We start from the raw sequence: 19,004 nt of genomic DNA on the forward strand, positions 1-19,004 counted from the left end.
TCCTTCCTTCCTTCCTCCCTCCCTCCCTCCCTTCCTTCCTTCCTTCCTTCCTTCCTTCCTTCCTTCCTTCCTTCCTTTCTGCCTTTCTCTTTCTGCCTTTCTTTCTGCCTTTCTTTCTTTCTTTCTTTCTTTCTTTCTTTCTTTCTTTCTTTCTTTCTTTTTCTTTCCTTACTTTTAAATTGTCCCAATCCAAAGTAAAATTAACTATGTTTTTATTTTGTTTTATTTTTACTTAAAACTTAGAACTTTTTCCTTTGGGAAAGCTCAAAACAAATCCTTGACCATCAATTCATCTCAGAAGTTGGCCATTAGTAGCATAAGAGTCACAAGAAATCGTTGTAATGTATGCTAATCCATAAAAATAATAGTAAACTCAGAACAGGCATTGCCAATAGAAAGGATAGTTATATTGCAAGGATCTATATTGATTTGCACTCTGGAAGCAACATGATTTTAAAAGATTTAGTGAAACTGGGCAGAAGAAATAAAAATTCTCTATTTTACTGCATAGATTGTTCATGTACATAACATGCATGCTTGTAATTTGCCAAAGTTTTCCAGGCAGGGAGAAAATCCCATTTGCTTTCTCTAGGAGCTATGACCGCTAACTCGCTGCTTTCCTCACCATTCACTTCCTTCTTCTATCTCCATCATGCACAGTTTTAAAACCATTTGCAATTGTCTTTTTATCAATGCCAAGTAGTTCAAGTCTAGAAGATAAGCATATCATCAGAGATGAGGGCTGTGTTTATGGGATGGATGGCTTTCACAGGTCAGAAGACGCAGCATATCATCAGAGATGAGGGCTGTGTTTATGGGATGGATGGCTTTCACAGGTCAGAAGAGGCAGAAGACTGAGGATGAACCAGTCCTGACTGCAGTTACCAGTTGGCCAATGTCAGTCATAAATAACAGGACAGGAAAATCCACCTGCCTCCTCAAGGATTTAGCATGTAGGATGGATACAGGAAACTTACTACCCACTTTTAGCACCTTACAAAGATTAAAGAGGTATGGCAGTCTGAACTACTCTGAAAACTGAATTAACATTTAAAACCAGTGAATATTGTCAATCTCGCTGTCATTAAATTTATCTGACATTTGCATACATGAAAAGATTTTGCATTTACTTAGTCACAGCAAAAGGAATGAGAGTAACAGAATTGACTATCCATATGGAGTAGGTTAAATAGCAAGGAGCAGTGATAGCAAGAAGGGATGGGAGTCTAATTGCACAGTAAGACAACTTCAAACTCCCGTTTCTCTTTTGCTTTAAACTATTCTGTTTACTAAAAGAACCACTAATCCTTACAGGGTTAATTTGGGAAAGCAAACCAAAATAAAAATGATAGGCTTTGCTGTCCCTGGGCTTTTGAAGAGCTGGGGATCTGACAAGGAATGCAGGTTGTCTTAAAGTTCTTTCCAAAATGTCAAATGTCCCTTTGGTGAAATCTCACTAACTTGCACCTGACTAATTCATAATTATGACAGTACTTAACAATAGAGGAGATCATTGTTCAGGCTGTGAAGCAGGAATTTATGAGACAAAGTAATGGAGAAATGACAGGAGATGATACACGCCTTCGGCTTTGGAAGGAATCACTTTAAAATACAATTTAGGAAGACTCAGTTCCAGGCAAGGAACTACTGCAATGTGTTTAAACCAAACCAAACCAAAACAAAACAAAACCAAAACAACAACAAAATCCCAAAAGTCAGAAAAACAAACAAAAATCTCCTCATGAAATGGATTCCTGAAAGACCTCATCTTTCAAAGTTAAAATATCGACGTTCCCCCTTTAGAAGGTATAACAAGGACTTCTCATGACAGAGCAGAGAAAAGTAGCCATAGCCAATTTATGTTACCCTTAAAAAGAGTTTTGGAAAAACAAAACTTTGTCTTGGTGGAGGCCTGCATTCTGCAGGTTTTGCTTTCTTGCAACCACCACGTTCCTTCTACCTCACAGATAAAATGGTGTTTGGATGAAGGGTGAGATGTTTACCTACTTTGAGAACCCTTTGTGCTCAACCTGATGCTGAAATTAGCAAGTCAAATGAGAGAAAAGAGAGAAATCAAGAGAAGGAAACATGAAGACTTGAAAATGGCAAAGTACTCCTTGTCTGGAATTCATCCCACACTCTCTCTTGGCAGCTTGGAGCAGGGTCCAGGGTGACTATCACTATCAGGAAGTAAAGAGAGTAGGCAGGAGGTATCTCTGCGTGTCTGGCATGAACTATGCTATCAACACTGATTCAACACACAGTGAGTGCCCTGCATCTCATTATTGTCAGATCCCACTATTTAAGCACCCTGTCAAAGACTCAGAGTGTCCATCTGAGAATTTCATACTCTGGTCTGCTGCCTGAAATGTAATTGTGTGTGTGTGTGTGTGGTATGTTTAGTCTATCCTTGTATGCATCACAAGAGTTTTAGAGGAGGCAGAGGCAGGTGGATCTGAGTTCAAGGCCAGCCTGGTCTACAGAGTGAGTTCCAGGACAGTCAGGTTTACACAGAGAAACCTTGTCACACAAAAAAAAATCAAAACAAAGAGAAGAGAAAAAAGAAAAGAAAAGAAGAGAAAAGAAGAAGAGAAGAGAAGAGAAGAGAAGAGAAGAGAAGAGAAGAGAAGAGAAGAGAAGAGAAGAGAAGAGAAATTGCTTTTTTAGTCAAAGGTTATACAAAAAAAAAATCTTAAAGAACATTGATTCTCTAGCTTTCTCAGCCCAATTTGTTTGTTTGTTTTTTTTGTTTGTTTGTTTTTTCGAGACAGGGTTTCTCTTTATAGCCCTGGCTATCCTGGAACTCACTTTGTAGACCAGGCTGGCCTCGAACTCAGAAATCCACCTGCCTCTGCCTCCCGAGTGCTGGGATTAAAGGCGTGCGCCACCACGCCCGGCTCTCAGCCCAATTTGAAAAAAAGGACAAAAAAGAGCAAATGATCCAGATATCTCCTCTTCACACGCAAACACACACGCACATACTAGCAAACAATGGAACTTTTTTTGTTTATTCCATGGAGCTAGGTGGTCCAATTTTTCAGAGATGGAGGATATTTTAAAAGGGTAAAATTTATACTAAATAAGTTAAAGTAGCACTTAAACTTAAATATGTACTGGAAACTGTGCTGGATAGGTGTGTGTGTGTGTGTGTGTGTGTGTGTGTGTATTTTTTTTATAACAATACTACAGGATAAATAGCATTTCCTTCTCCTTGACAGAGAGCACAGAGGCTCCCAAGAGCAAACCCCCTTACTCTTTTTTGTCACTTGTTTCTTGAAGGTATTTTTCATCAAAACCACAGACAGTTTACATCTCATGAAATTGTTCCTTTAATAAATTGTATATTATTTTAAAACTTGGGTGTTGTCATTTGTAAGAATAAAAACTAGTCAGCCCTCTAGAGAAGGGAAAATAAACTACAGACATCCAAAAGCAGACTTCTCTGCTCTTTAAAAGAAAACCAAAACACCAAAATCTGTCACAAAAAAAGAAAAGTAGTGTTATAGGGAAATATCTCTCTTAAATTATTTTTTAGATGTCATGATAAGGGAAGGAAGTGTCGGATGGATGGATGGTTTTCATGGTTGAAAAGAGTGACCTATTTTCTGTCTGACAGGAAAACTATCCCAAGGAAACAGCTAGAGCGAAAAGAATTGCGGTGGGTGTGGTAATACAGAGACTGTCACACAATTTATAGTCAGAAACATTGCTTCAACATTTCTCCACTTCTTGACAACTGTGAAATTTTGGGAAGATTATCTAGCAATGCCTATAAATGTAGAGATCATACAATCCTTTTGAGCTTACTCATTTGTGATGAGATTCAACTTATATACATATGTATACAACATGTATTTACACACATAGTTACACACATGTAATGATACATAATTTGAATCATGTATAGATTTGTACTAATGCATATACATGTGAGTTTAGAGATAATAAACTGTTATTTAAATATAAGCTACCATGTTTGTTACACAGAACAAAGTCATTTGAAGCAGAATTAAGAATAATTTAGTTCTGCTCGCTGCAGTCTTGTTGGATACAAAATGATTTGAAATATGATAGACAGAGATTTCCATGAAAGCAGCAAGAATTATTTATTAAACAAATGAACTCTACTCAAAATAGGTAGTCTTAGACTTCAAGTATATATGTGGCAATTGTCTTATTTGTAAGTATAATGACTTAATATACTTGAAGTGTCCAGTGGAATTGTGGGATGTGTGTGTGTTACACATCTTTTCACATTTCAAAGCATCCTAGCCTTTAGTAGGATGCAAGAGCTACCTTCTTTTATACACTGCCCAAGTGATGTGAAAGGATACCCAAACTGAAGTGAGATATTTTACCCAAACTGGGTAAAACCACAGGACAACCTCCAAGACAGTCAGTTTGGGTTAGAGTGTTTTAGTCAACATATCAAGATTTATCAAACATAGTTGCTTAGGTTTATGAGATATTTCTTCTTATCTATAAAGACAAGGTTAGATTTTACACCCTTCGTGAGCCCCTGAGTGTCACAAAATGACCAAATCCATGAGCTCATTAGTAGCTGAAACATAATCTCATCATTGATTGGATTGCTATTTGATTTCATTTGATTTTGGTGTGAAGGACACTGATTTGGAATTCAGAAACACATAAAATATTCTTGGTTTTTACTTGTGAAATTCTGACTGCTGCGTTATTTTTCAAGAATAAATTATTCTTCTAAAGTAAATTCAATTAGTGTCTTACACTTTTCAAATTATCTGAGTTTGTCCCTTAGATTGCTGGGCGAAACTCATTCACTTTATCTCGTTTTCCATAGCAATATGACACACATTGTGAGTGTTCTGCTAACTGTAGCTATGCTCCAGAACGGCAGCTGGAGGACACATAGCCCGCAATCATAAAGAACAGTGAAGTGTGACTGCAGATGATAAGTAATGGGCACAAGTAAAGTAAGTTTCCTTGCTTGACAACTGAATGAGAAAGTTTCCTAGGGACCAATCAATTTAAACTCCATCCATATGGCTCTCCTTTGATTCTGGGATCATCCATAGAAGTGGGTATGATCCCCATTTACTTGAAGAAATTGAGAGCCAGGACAGTGAACACCAGCTATATAAGAGGCTATACAGCTGGTGACTAGCAGAATTCAGGAACATAAGTTTAGCTTTACAAGGACTGGATGGATAGCTCAGAAATTAAGAATATGTTCTGCTCTTACAGAGGACCAGAATCCAGTTCTCAGCACCCACATCAGACATCTCACGACCACCTCTAAACCTAGTTCCAGGTGATTCAATCCTGTCCTCTGGACCCCATGGACACTCTTAGACAGCTAGGATGTATATACACATGATATATATCCAATATTTAAAATGATACATGTTTTAATGCAAAGATTATAGTGATCACCGATACTTCAATATCACATCTGGACAACTTATGCCCCAAACTAATAATTGCACTATACAATGTTTCTGAATTTCAAATCAGTATATTTTACATCAAAATAAAGTCAAATCCAAATAGAAATCCAGTAGTTAACAGGAACTATCAAATCAGGGCCCAAGCCTGTGAGATAAAGGAGGTGAAAGTGAATGTATAGAAAGAAGCTTGAGAGAATTTAATAGAACAGTCTAATAGAGCAGCCTCATCTCATTCTATCCTCATCCTAAGAAAGCACAACTCACAACAAAATATTATCCATTGGCCTAGTCAGTCATCAATGGAAGGAGAGGCCCTTGGTCCTGTGAAGATTCTATGACCCAGTATAGGGGAATGCCAGGGCCAGGAAGCAGGAGTGTGTGGATTGGTGAGCTCATGCAAGGGGAGGAGATAGGGGATTTTTGGAGGGGAAACTAGAAAAGGGGATAACATTTGAAATGCAAATAAAGAAAATATCTAATTAAAAAAAAAAAGAAGACCCAACTGAGTAAAGTATATATATATATATATATATATATATATATATATATCCATTAAGCTCTTGATTTCTTTACTTTTATTCATTTTACAAATAGCTATTGAATACTTAGTATTTCCCAGTCACCACTCTGGGGGTCTAAATATATAACAATGGACAAAAAAGAAATTATCCCTCATGTTTTTAGAGATAGAAATAAATAAGTAAAATATATAATGTCTGCTAGAAAGTTCCAAGGAGAAAAAAATAAAGGAATGCACCAGAAAAATCAACTAAAATTTTAAATAGAATAGCCAAAGATGGCCTTCATAATATTAGACTCAAAATATGAAAGAAGTATAGGTATAAAGGAAGCAGATATCTAGGAGAACATTGGAGGCAGAAGGAACCACCCATGCAAATGTACTGAGATGCAGCTCATCATATCCTCAGAAAACAGGCAAGAGGGGACAGTCGTAAAATCAGTGATCGAAGGAAAGTGTATGTGAGAGAGCCAGGAAGTGAACATTGTCCTTGGAGAAAAGAGAATATAGATCCGAGGGTCTTACAAGAGTCAGAGGATGGGTGGGGAAACCGATGAATATTCTAACTGGGGTGTTATCTATGGCCTGAAAACGAGAGTGCCTCCAGGACTAGCAATGTGCAACCTAAGGCTTAGAGATCAGTGGCCTTGAAGGGGTTAAAGGTTCTGTTCTGTTCTATTGGCTTCAGTCTCAAATGTTGTAGATTCTAGGCAGGGAAATATGGGTTAGAAGAGGCTCTGAGGAGACATGAGGACAGTTCCCACCCCCCACACCCCCACAGACACTATGATATTTTCAGTGATAGAAAGAGATTCCATTGAGCCTTCTGGAAGGCAGTGATTTCAAGAGAGGACCAGAGAGGAGACCAGAGATATAACAGATTTTCCCCATGAGTTTAAAGGACAATGGACCTGGGGATAGAATTTCAGGATTTAGAAAGAAGGGGAAAGACAGGAAAGTGAATCTTGCTCTCCTGTCTGCTAACCACATTCTCCCTGTGAGCTAAGTATTTGGACTGTGTCTAACCTAGCCTTTCTACACTCTCCTCTCATCTTTTCATATTTCCTCAGCTTATCCTAACACTTCCTGCCTTGTTTCCATTATTCATTTTCTTCCCTGTCGTTTCTGTCTCTGAGTTTTCTTTCTAGCTTCCCCTTTAAAAGGTCCCCATTGTTTTTTTCTAGCTTCCCCTTTAAATGGTCCCCATTGTTTTTCCTCAGCCATTATTTTTCTCCCTTTCTAACTCTACATTTCTCTTTGATCATGGGAATCACCCACAGGGCTGTTTGATAGCAGGGTATTTGGGGAGCCTCTAAATCCTTCCAGGGAGTGTCCTGTCACTTGAGAAGTGGTCGGCAGTTCTATCTATACCCTGTGCTTACCTGGACCTTGATAGGTTCCATCCAGTGCTCCAAAGTGTCAGTAGTCACATTCTCCGGAAGTATCACAGGGTCACTAGGAGGGATTACACATGATGGGGAGCACACTGCACCTAGAGGAATTGAAATTTATAGCAGAGACATGAATTTCCCAGGTCATAGTCTTTTCCAATGCTTGCTTTCTACACTATAGGCCATAAAATCATGGTAGTTACAAACGGTGTTAACATTCACCTCCTGTGTACCTGTAAGGACACTGTTATGCAGTGTGATCAAGAGTCACTGTGGCAAGTTAACTCTTCACCTTTCCCTATGTGCAACCTCCTCTGCCTGGGATAGTATATCTTCTCCTTAGGAATCTATGTATCACTGAGCCATTCAATAATTTAGGGATCAATTCCTGGTTTAGCAGATCCCTGAATCCCCAAATCAGGGCTCCAGCTTTCCAAACACGGATGCCTTTTAGACATATTTGATTTTATTCTAAACTCCCAGGAACTTAGATTTATTGCACCTGTGAGCTTGTAGCTTAATTAGCTTGGGAGGGGCAGGGAGATGTAGAGCAGAGATCATGACATTTCCTCCCAGCCTAGCCTAGCCTCTGAATTGGCACACATTATTACATGCACAACCAAGAAACCTATTCAAGTAAAGGAGGAAACATCCAAAACCAGAAGCAGGGATTTCGGTCTCTCAAAGGAAACTCTTGTACTGTTTACATGGGGCAATCCAAGCACCTCCTCAGAGCCTATTCAAATAAAACTCATTTTGGGGTTCCTCTGTTTCCTCATCCACAAATTACATAACTGCTAACCTTCTTTGCAGTTCTCATTGTCTACATGTCTGTGTCCTTAGGTAAATAATATATTTTTTAAAGTTGTATAATTTAGGGGTGTGTGTGTGTGTGATAATTTATGTAGAAATCAGGAGCTTTTGGGTGAGAATCTATTCATAAAACACCATTGAACCAGACCTGAGTATATTGTGTATGTCAAGGCACAAATACTTGGAACACAGTGAAGAATCAATTAAAAAATGACTGAGGTTTCAAATTAACTCACATTACGCACATTTACATTGTATGGAAATTTTCAAGCCTGTGTAATTCAGAATTTAGATGCAGTCTCATAAGGTTTCACACAAATTTCAATATTTCTACAATGGTAGGGGCCAAGTTTGGGTAAAGTTGAGTCGACTTTACTCTAAGTTAGTTCTGGTCCCAAACAACTTTAACTGACATTACTTGAATAAGCGCTTGTCCACAGATATGGAACCCAGTCCTCTGGAGAGAAAGACTGAAAAACAACACAAGTGAGAAAGACTGAAGAACACAAGTGAGTGCCATCCCAAGTAATCCTTTCTGCAACAGAAGAGGTTATACAGGAGTCCTGCATCATGTGGGAGGAGCCCCGCATGAGTTGGGTGTAGCTGTTCAGGTGTATCTTTTTCAGAGCTACAAATCCAGCCACAGATGGATGCACTCTGAGTCCTAAAGCAAAGAGGGTGACATGAACAGATTTCTGTTCTTACCGATCCCATATCCCTGTCCACACTTGTACTCCACAGAATTCAACTCTGAGGTGGGTGGTGGGCATTCTCCTTGCAGGTTTTCACACAACTTGAATTCCTGGGTCCACAACCCCTCTTTAGTGCAGAGGATGGGAATCTAGAATATCAAATATAAGAACAGAACTATTGTTATTATGTTTTCATTGTACGATGGGAAAATGGTCCAAGTAAATGATAATATCCATTAACTTCTGGAAATTGGGCTAAATGATGATTAGAACAATAAGGAGAGGACTGGAGAGATGGCTCAGCAGTTGAGAGCACTGACTACTCTTCCAGAGGTTCTGAGTTCAATTCCCAGCAACCACATGATGGCTCACAATCATCTGTAATGAGATCTGATGCCCTCTTCTGGTGTGTCTGAAGACAGCTACAGTATATTCATATACATAAAATAAATAAATAATTCATTTTTAAAAAAGAACAATAAGCAGAGTTAGAAATGGAAAACAGAGAAGAAAAGAAGAGAAGGGAAAGGAAGGGAAGGGAAGGGAAGGGAAGGGAAGGGAAGGGAAGAAGGATGGAAGGATAAACAAACAGGGAACCTAAGACAAGCTCTTGCTTCCATGTGAAGCAATCATAAACAAGTTTTCCATTCATGAAACTTAGCACTATTATATTCTCCTTCAGCTCTGAGGATATAATAAGATACTGACTAGAGCTGTGTATTGTATGCTGTTTTAGGAAAATTTCCCCAGATGGTGTTGCTATGCCCTGATTTGTACATATTATCACACAAATGTTTCTTGTGGCAAATGCTGAATATTTTTTCCAAGGCAGGTTTTCTGGAGTGAAAGTAATTAACAATTTTCCTAAAGGTATGTCTTTGCCCCTCTACTGAAATACACATATTCTTGCTGCTTTTAAATCCTGTTTGAAATCTATTCCCTTCCTCCACATGTCTGTTGCCTGGTGTAACTCTTGGTTCACCCCAGAACCCCCCTTCCAACAAAAAATAATAATCAAAGTATACTCTACCTAGATGAAACACAGAGAAAATTAAGAACTATAAAACCCAAGGGAGGAAATACAGATCTATCAATAACCCAGCCCTTGTCTGGCAAACCTCTTGCTGTCTTTTTTTTAAATTTTTAATATTTTTATTACATATTTTCCTCAATTACATTTCCAATGCTATCCCAAAAGTCCCCCATAGCGCCCCCCACTTCCCTACCCACCCATTCCCATTCTTTTGGCCCTGGCATTCCCCTATATTGGGGCATATAAAGTTTGCAAGTCCAATGGGCCTCTCTTTCCATTGATGGCCGACTAGGCCATCTTTCGATACATATGCAGCTAGAGACAAGAGCTCCGGGGTTCTGGTTAGTACATCATGTTGTTCCAACAATAGGGTTGCAGATCCCTTTAGCTCCTTGGGTACTTTCTCTAGCTTCTCCATTGGGAGCCCTGTGATACATCCAATAGCTGACTGTGAGCATCCACTCCTGTGTTTGCTAGGCCCCGGCATTGTCTCACAAGAGATAGCTATATTTGGGTCCTTTCAGCAGAATCTTGCTAGTGTATGCAATGGTGTCAGCGTTTAGAAGCTGATTATGGGATGGATCCCTGGATACGGTAGTCTCTAAATGGTCCATCCTTTTATCACAGCTACGAACTTTGTCTCTGTAACTCCTTCCCTGGGTGTTTTGTTCCCAATTCTAAGAAGGGGCACAGTGTCCACACTTTGGTCTTCATTCTTCTTGAGTTTCATGCATTTAGCAAATTGTATCTTATATCTTGTGTATCCTAAGTTTTGGGCTAATATCCACTTATCAGTGAATACATATTGTGTGAATAAAGAACTCAAGAAGGTGGACTCCAAAAAGTCAGATAACCCCATTAAAAATGGGGCTCAGAACTGAACAAAGAATTCTCACCTGAGGAATACCGAATGGCAGAGAAGCACCTGAAAAAATGTTCAACATCCTTAATCATCAGGGAAATGCAAATCAAAACAACCCTGAGATTCCACCTCACACCAGTCAGAATGGCTAAGATCAAAAATTCAGGTGACAGCAGATGCTGGCGAGGATGTGGAGAAAGAGGAACACTCCTCCATTGTTGGTGGGATTGCAAGCTTGTACAACCACTCTGGAAATCAGTCTGGCGGTTCCTCAGAAAATTGGACATAGTACTACCGGAGGATCCAGCAATACCTCTCCTGGGCATATATCCAGAAGATGTCCCAACCGGTAAAAAGGACACATGCTCCACTATGTTCATAGCAGCCCTATTTATAATAGCCAGAAGCTGGAAAGAACCCAGATGTCCCTCAACAGAGGAATGGATACAGAAATTATGGTACATTTACACAATGGAGTACTACTCAGCTATTAAAAAGAATGAATTTATGAAATTCCTAGCCAAATGGATGGACCTGGAGGGCATCATCTTGAGTGAAGTAACACAATCACAAAAGAACTCACACAATATGTATTCACTGATAAGTGGATATTAGCCCAAAACTTAGGATACCCAAGATATAAGATATTAGCCTCTTGCTGTCTTAACTAGTCAGTTCACACTGGCATGTCTGATGTCTTTGGGTCTCATTTTATCACCCATTCTTTTCACATCTGTTCATGCCAAGGATGTGGTGAAGGCCATTGATTTTTGCCTCCAAAGTCTACTTGACTTCCTGTCTCATGTATGTGTGTGTGTGTTACTTGCAGTGTCTAAAACAAAACTGTGTTTAGTAATACAATTATGATAAGGCGGTGTTTTTTAGTTCATACTTGTGCCAGCATCCTAGGGAGGGTAACAGGCAAGTAGCACTTCAAGATGCTTTGCTCAGAAATTCATGTTTTGTTTGGGACTTTGTTCTACTGCCAAAAAACCAAAAAACAAAAAAATTCACAGCTCCTGCATTTCTACCCAGGTAGGTAAGTCCACCAATGAGAGTTGACTGCACTGCCCAATCAGGATCTTAGACTAGCTTGAAATGAACCCTGGTACCCTACTCACGGATTTCTTCTCCTTATCTCAAAGAACACTTTGAAATTGGAAGAGAATGCTCCAAAACACTAACACGAGTAGGAACTCTCCATGGAACAATATCAGTGCCTCTCACTAGAGCCTGGCTGCATGAAGATTTGCCTGCTGGGTTTTTAAGTTCACTTCTCAGAAATCATGTCATGGCCATGGTCATACAGGTGAGAGCACAGTCTCATGCAAATGAAGTTCACAGAGCCTTCCTTACCCCTTCAGTTTCCTGGTTACAGTTGAGCACACACTGGCTGTCCAGCTTGAAGCCATCAGTACATTCGTACATGCCTTCAAACACCGGAGGAGGAGGCTCGCAAACCACGGGGACGCAGCTCCCTTGTTCCCAACGTCCATCATCCAGGCACTGGATCTTCAGGAACTTGCTAATAAGACAGGAAACCAAACATCCCATAAGGAAAGACTGGACCCTCAGTAATGTGTGACAAACATTAGCAAACCTGACCAGTGACATGGCTCAGAGGATAAAGGTGCCAAGCCTGAAGACCTGACTGAATCCCTGGAACCTACGTGCTAGAAGGGGACCACACACTCACACACTACACACACACACACACACACACACACACACAGAGAGAGAGAGAGAGAGAGAGAGAGAGAGAGAGAGAGGCGCATGCATGCACTCATGTGCACAAAAATAAACATAAAAAGGGAGAGTAATAGGTTCTATTTAGTCAAACGTCCCATTGTGAGTCATGAAATTGAAACGGCTTTATTGTGGTTAGCAGTGTTAGGAGTTTTGGTATACTTGACTTGCTACTTCCAAGAGAGTGGATAAATAACATCAACTGGACTGTTTACAGGCAAAGTTTCACATATTAGCACATTGGGAGACATCATATAGTTCAGAGAACAGCAGAGCTGTCACACTCAGGGGATGAATCAGATATGGCTTGAACAGTGTCAGATCTGTGGGGTTACATTTGCTGAAGTTGTTCATAGCCATCGCTTCTTTGAGGAGAGTTACTGTTCTGAAATAGAGGCTCATCTGACCTGCAAAGGACAATCTCTTCACTGAGTTTACCAGCTCTGTTTTGTTTGAGTACGTGTTGATTCCCCTCCCGCCTTGGTTCCCACCTTCACTTGATCCTTGAGTGGGTAGGACTCAAGATTGTCCTAGAAGAACTGTCCCTCCATCTTAGGTCCAGACATGGCCCCTGACCAGAGAGTGGGCTTAAGATGGATGGGAGTCAGACACATTAGGGTTCTTGTTACTGCAAATTCCACTCCACCCCCTCTGACTCACCGCAGTCAGAAGGTGCTTTCCAGTTTGGCTGTTTTAGCATATCCACTTCTGATTCACAAAACTCGTGGTTGCAGATAAGCTCACAATTCAAAATATAAACAACCTTTTGGTCACTGGCTCTCTCTACCATGTTGATGGTGGCTTTAAATTGCCATCTGCTTTCTTTACTCTGTGTATGTGTGTGTGTGTGTGTGTGAGAGAGAGAGAGAGAGAGAGAGAGAGAGAGAGAGAGAGAGAGAGCAGGTCTCCTGTATCCAAGCTGACCTCAGATAAGGGTTAAATACACTTAACTTCTGGGTCCTCTGACCAACACTTTCCAGCTGCCTGGGATGATAGGCTTGTATTACATGTCCCAAACACTAAAATGACATTCTCTAGTGTCATTATCTCATTTTAACATCAAGATATGTACACCATTCTGTATATGCTTTTAACTAACAATTGTGCAATGACTTCTGTGTGCTTGCAATATTCTCCCATTTTGCTATCAAAGAAACACGGATCTCTCTGTTATACAAATGTAGAAAATATCTTTCCTCATTGGGTTGGAAACTTAGAAAGGATAGATAGCAGCTGTGTCATTTCTTGTTTTCAGTTTTCAGGAACCAGTATATAACTGGTATGAGGAACTAAATAAATGCTTGATTTTTAAATCACTGCATAACTTCAGTTTTATTTCAAAACATATGACCAATGAATCAACTCATTGTAACGCTCAGAATAAAATACTATTTTTATCTTCCCCGCCCCCTTACAGATAAAGAAACACTGGGATGCTAAGTTCCTTTCTGGAGACCTTACATCACAGGATGCTTTGGCTTTCAAACAATTTGAGTAACATATTTAAATAATATCTCCTTAGAAGGTAACATGCTACACATGGCTCTCCCCAGCATATGTTATGTATGTTCATTGTAGAACTCTATGCAAATGAAAGAGTATGCTATGTATTATTTAGTATATGGGTTCTTTCTCACAAAGATACATAAAGATGCCTTCCAAAAGTATTTTTTAGTAAGGAGTTTGCAGTTCATTTTACTGTAATAAACCTCCTACACATACCCTCTTAAATTCGGGTTTTTTAAAACTTTCCCCTTACCTTGTAGAGTTTAAATCCTCCAAAGGAATCCCTTCTTTCTCCTAACTTCCACAGTTTGAGACCCTTCACATATCTCTGGTGAGCTGACATTTCTCAAATATAGAGAGCCAGCAATCCCACCGACACCAGGAGGGAAGCCAGATTGTTCGATTGCTCCTTGTATGTCAGTGTGATTACGATGGAAAACCCATGTTTGGTCAGGATGACAGTATTTTTACTTCATGTGGTATTTTTCTGTGAATTGGTTAAAATAGTTCAACCATGGAAACAGTCTCCCCATTCCTTGCCCAGAATGAGAAACCATTTAAGAATGTAGACTTCATGCATTTTCTTGCCAGTTTAACAACCTCAGAGGTGAGAGTAGACAGATTAAACTTGGATTGGGAAGACAGAGTCTGGGTGTTTGGGGTTGTACCCACACAATGTGACAGGATTTGTGCTTCAAACCAGCAGCAGCACAAAAAGGGAGACTGGTAGCCAGAGAAGCAGCATAGTGGAGACAGAGGTCCCTGGACTAGATGTGTGTTTGGGGGAGAGGGAAGAGGTGAGCATCCCTATCCCCTAGCCAATTGGGTTCTTTCATAAGGGTTCCTACACTTTTCCCAGGTTCATGAATTATCCTTTATCATGATTTCTTTTCGTTTGAATGAGTTAATTCATTTTCTGGTTGCTGTGGCCAAGCACCTGATGAAAAGCAAGGAGGAAGAGTTTGACTGGCAGTTCAGAGGAATGCAGTCTATTTAGGCAGGGAAGGCAAGGACAGGCCATCAACACTACACTGTCCACAGCAGCAGAAGGCTATTTGCTCATGTTGCTGAAGACCAGGAAACAGAGAAAGGGGACTCTGGGATTCAGTTGGCTTTCTTCTCTTCCTCTTCTTATTCAGTTCCAACCGCCACCCAATGGGATGGTGCCAGTCACATTCAGGGAATGTCTTTCTCTCAGTCCTTTCCTCAGTTAAATTTCTCTTAAAATACTCATACATGTATGCAGATCTGTGCCTCATTAATGCCTTATGTGTTTCTTCATCCAACCAAGTAGACCACAGAACTTAACCGTTACAACAGCCATCTCCGGGGGTTTTGTTTGTTTGTTTTTCAGCTCTTATACCTCTACATCAGATGATAATGTTTGGGCCTCAGTCTTAGACTGCTTCCAAAGCATTCATCAGGTTCCTTATGGTCCAGTCCTGTGGGATGCTTCAGTCTGCCAATCAGGCTTACCTATGGATTCTCAGCTAATGGCCTGAGTCTTTAGATTCATGGTATGAAGCTTGTATGTCACAGGACCTTTCTGGCTATTTGTTACAGTTGAAAGACACTGTGATAACATCAGAAAATTGGAGTGCTGTGCTAGCTAGTTTTGTGTCAACTTGACACAGCTGGAGTTATCACAGAGAAAGAAGCTTCAGTTGAGAAAATGCCTCCAATGAGATCCAACAGTAAGGCATTTTCTTAATTAGTGATCAAGGGGGAAAGGCCCAACTCCGGGCTGGTAGTCTTGGTCCTATAAGAGAGCAGGCTGAGCAAGCCAGGGGAAGCAAGCCAGTAAGAAACATCCCTCCATGGCCTCTGCATCCGCTCCTGTTTCCTGACCTGCTTGAGTTCCAGTCCTGACTTCCTTGGTGATGAACAGCAATGTGGAAGTGTAAGCCGAATAAACCCTTTCCTCCCCAACTTGCTTCTTGGTCATGATGTTTGTTCAGGAATAGAAACCCTGACTAAGACAAGTGCCTTTGATTATTTCTTGTTCCAAGAACTTGATTTATTTCTAAGGCCTATCTGGGAGACTGAAGCCTAAAACACTGCACCTACTTTGCTTTATTCAGTTACTATTATAGACATTATGATTGTCTCTTCTCCAACTGCCGAGTTTGAGGCAAAACCTTAATCCTCAGTGTGATTGCATTAGAAAGGAGGGGAATGGAGGGATAATCAAGTCATGAGATACCACTCTCCTGATGGGACTACAGCCCTTAGAGGAAGGAACACAAAAACTTGCCTTCCTTGACTATAGTCTTCCCTGTGAGGACACAGCAAAAAGAACATTTGAAAACAAGGAAGGATGTTCTTAGAGAAGAAATCTATCAACACTGTCACCGAGAATTGTGAGTAATGAATGGCAATTGTTTTAGTTACTCAGTCTCCAGTATTGTTTTTGCAGCTCTTTAATCCAAGGCACTTTAGTGACATGATCTTATCTCCCACTTGTGATGGCTGCCTCTGTGTGCCACCTAACTTGGTGATGTCACAGACTGACCTCTTATTCTTACAAGACTATTTATTTGAAAAATGGCTTTACCCATCTGGGTCCACTTCCTCCAGACAATATGTGTAAATCAGGAGCCAGGAGACTCTTGGAAGTCATGATATGAGTAGATTTTCATTTCAAGGAATGATATCAGTAGGCACTGAAACAATCTGTAAAGACAGACCCTTACAAGACTTCTTTAAAAGCTCACTTCACTATTTTTTGCATAATACATTCTACTCTCTGTATTTTCTTCATTCCAGTGGGGTAAGGGAAGTTGAAAGTGTTACCTTTGACAGTAAAGCAATACTAGTGACCAAGTAGGTGACTTTCCCAATGTCATATAATAAGGAAGCCTTCAGATAAAGGTGGAGTAGAGGCTGAAGTTTGTAAGATACATCCCAACCCTGAGACAATGGGGTTTCCAGTGAAATTGGGTTTCTATATTCTCACCAGAATCAAGTAAGAGTTTCTTTGCAAATCTAGACTATCAGGCATTCTGAACCAAATCTTGAATTGGCCTAAGACAGTTTCTTACTTCGCTCCCTGGTTTCCATCTTTGTTTCTGTCCCCTTTGTTTCTGCAGTATTTGGGATCAAACTCAAAGTCTTCTGTATATCTATTATTGAACTAGATCTCTGAGTCTGGACTGTATATATTTTTTCAAATTTGTTCATGTTTTTTATATTTAACAAGGTTGGCAAACTCCTACCATTTCTTCTCCTTCCCATACTAGTAAAAGTAAGCTGCAAATACAGGGAAAATAGAGGGGGATCATCTACCTAATAAGCCTGCAACCATTCCATCTGGTCTCTACTGAGCATCCAGTTTTTTTGGCAAGGGTTGTTAGCCTGGTGATCTTGCTCTCTAATTCCTTACTTTGTAAAATGGCATCATGAGGAGCCAGGGTTAGGCTAAGGTTTGTATTTATTTTCTTTCTAACTTCTCCAGACAAATGACCACAATTTTCAAGTTGAGAGGTGCCTTTTTCCAATTTCCAGAGCTTGTGGTACCCACTGTTGAAAACCCAGCTGTGCCTTTTCTCCTCCTTACATCCCTGCCAGAAGTAAAGACCTTGTAATCAAAACTTGGCTGCATGTTTGATTGATGTTGCTTGAGGCACACACGAGTCTACCCCATTTTTCTATCACCACTGAAGTCTTGTCAAAATTCATATTTATGTTTCCTTGGAGAAAAATAAGAGTATGGTTTCTGGGTCCAAGAGAATTATCATGTCTTTGCCAACCAGGGGCATCTGGTGTCTACAGTGGGGAGTCCTTCATAAAAATAACATTGACAGAAAAAGATATTGAAGAGGGAAGAACTAGTCTTTTGTAGAAGAATACTTATAAGTATAATGTTATCCTCAAACCATATCTACATGATATGGACTATTTATTCCTTAGTTCTTGGTTTCCATATCTCTGCATGAACTTCCCCTCAGACATCCCCAGCACAGTGAATGACATCACCATCTACCTCATCACTCTGACTTGAAGCCCAGGAGACCTTGCAGATTACACTCTTTCAATCTTCCATTTTCCCCAATCCCATCTAGTCTCTCGCAATCCATCAGCAAGCTTAGTGACTTCCTCCTCGCGGGTATTCCTGGAGTTTGTCTCAGGATCTCAGTATCTCTGTAGCCACAAATTTACTTTTACAAAGCCACTCTCTTTTTTTCCATCTAGACGTTCCACTTCCCTGTACCCTTTCCTACCCAGCTAGCAAGTATTAAGTAGAGAAAATTTTCATAAAAATGAATAAATTGTATTGTAACATTTTCTTTGTAGAGCATTTTGTTTGTTGCAAAATAAATTATTTGAGTTCTTTAAAGCCCAAACTCTTCATATTAGTCTGCAAGGTCCTGTATTTCATGTCTCCATTTTCTTTTATACCATTCATGACCCCAGCCATGTTTTTAAGAGCACTTTATATACTCTGGGATAAGAATTGGAGGTGCAGAATAAGATCTTCCCTGTCATAGGGACTTGGGTGCCATTCCTCCTGCTTGTAATACTGTTCAATTGACTGTACCTATCTCTCTTTTCCTATCCATCAACACATTTTTATCACCAAGAGAACCATCTATCACCATTGCATCTAATTAAGAGATAGGATCCTTCTTGCCGTCACAGAGTGCATGCTCTGTAATTATCTTGACATTTTTTCCATTTATTGTGTTACTTGCCTCTTTACTCTTACCCGGGCCTTCATACCATATTTTCAGTAACAGGCATTGTTTCTGGTTCATATTAGGTATCAATAGATTTTTGTTCAGTGGATGTATAAGGACTTTGTGTTATCTCACAGGTCAAGGTACTGAGATGGCCTTGCACTAATGCCCTTAGTATAGTATGGTAGTACCTGTAGTCCTGCAAAGACACAGAAAAGAGAACTAATTCCTCACTTCTGTATTTGCTGCTGTCTTATGCCAAATAAAATGTGCAAGGGGGTGGGACAATCCCATTATTTCTTTTATACAGATAAATTACCTGGTGTATGGATTGGTTAA

At 40.0% G+C, this 19,004-nt stretch overlaps 1 protein-coding gene across 1 annotated transcript in view; it reads right to left on the reverse strand.

Moving 5' to 3' along the window:
- Pappa2 (pappalysin 2) overlaps nucleotides 1-19,004 on the reverse strand; it is a 235,288-nt gene that overhangs the window by 41,551 nt on the left and 174,733 nt on the right. Inside the window, exons 17-19 of the mRNA XM_021175322.2 lie at nucleotides 12,094-12,262; nucleotides 8,856-8,991; nucleotides 7,329-7,438 (exon numbers count right to left, since the gene is read on the reverse strand). Of these exons, the coding sequence (XP_021030981.1) occupies nucleotides 7,329-7,438; nucleotides 8,856-8,991; nucleotides 12,094-12,262 (415 nt within the window). The remainder of the gene's footprint in view (nucleotides 1-7,328; nucleotides 7,439-8,855; nucleotides 8,992-12,093; nucleotides 12,263-19,004) is intronic.

The sequence above is a fragment of the Mus caroli genome, chromosome 1 (assembly GCF_900094665.2).
Source record: "Mus caroli chromosome 1, CAROLI_EIJ_v1.1, whole genome shotgun sequence".
Lineage (NCBI taxonomy): Eukaryota > Metazoa > Chordata > Mammalia > Rodentia > Muridae > Mus > Mus caroli.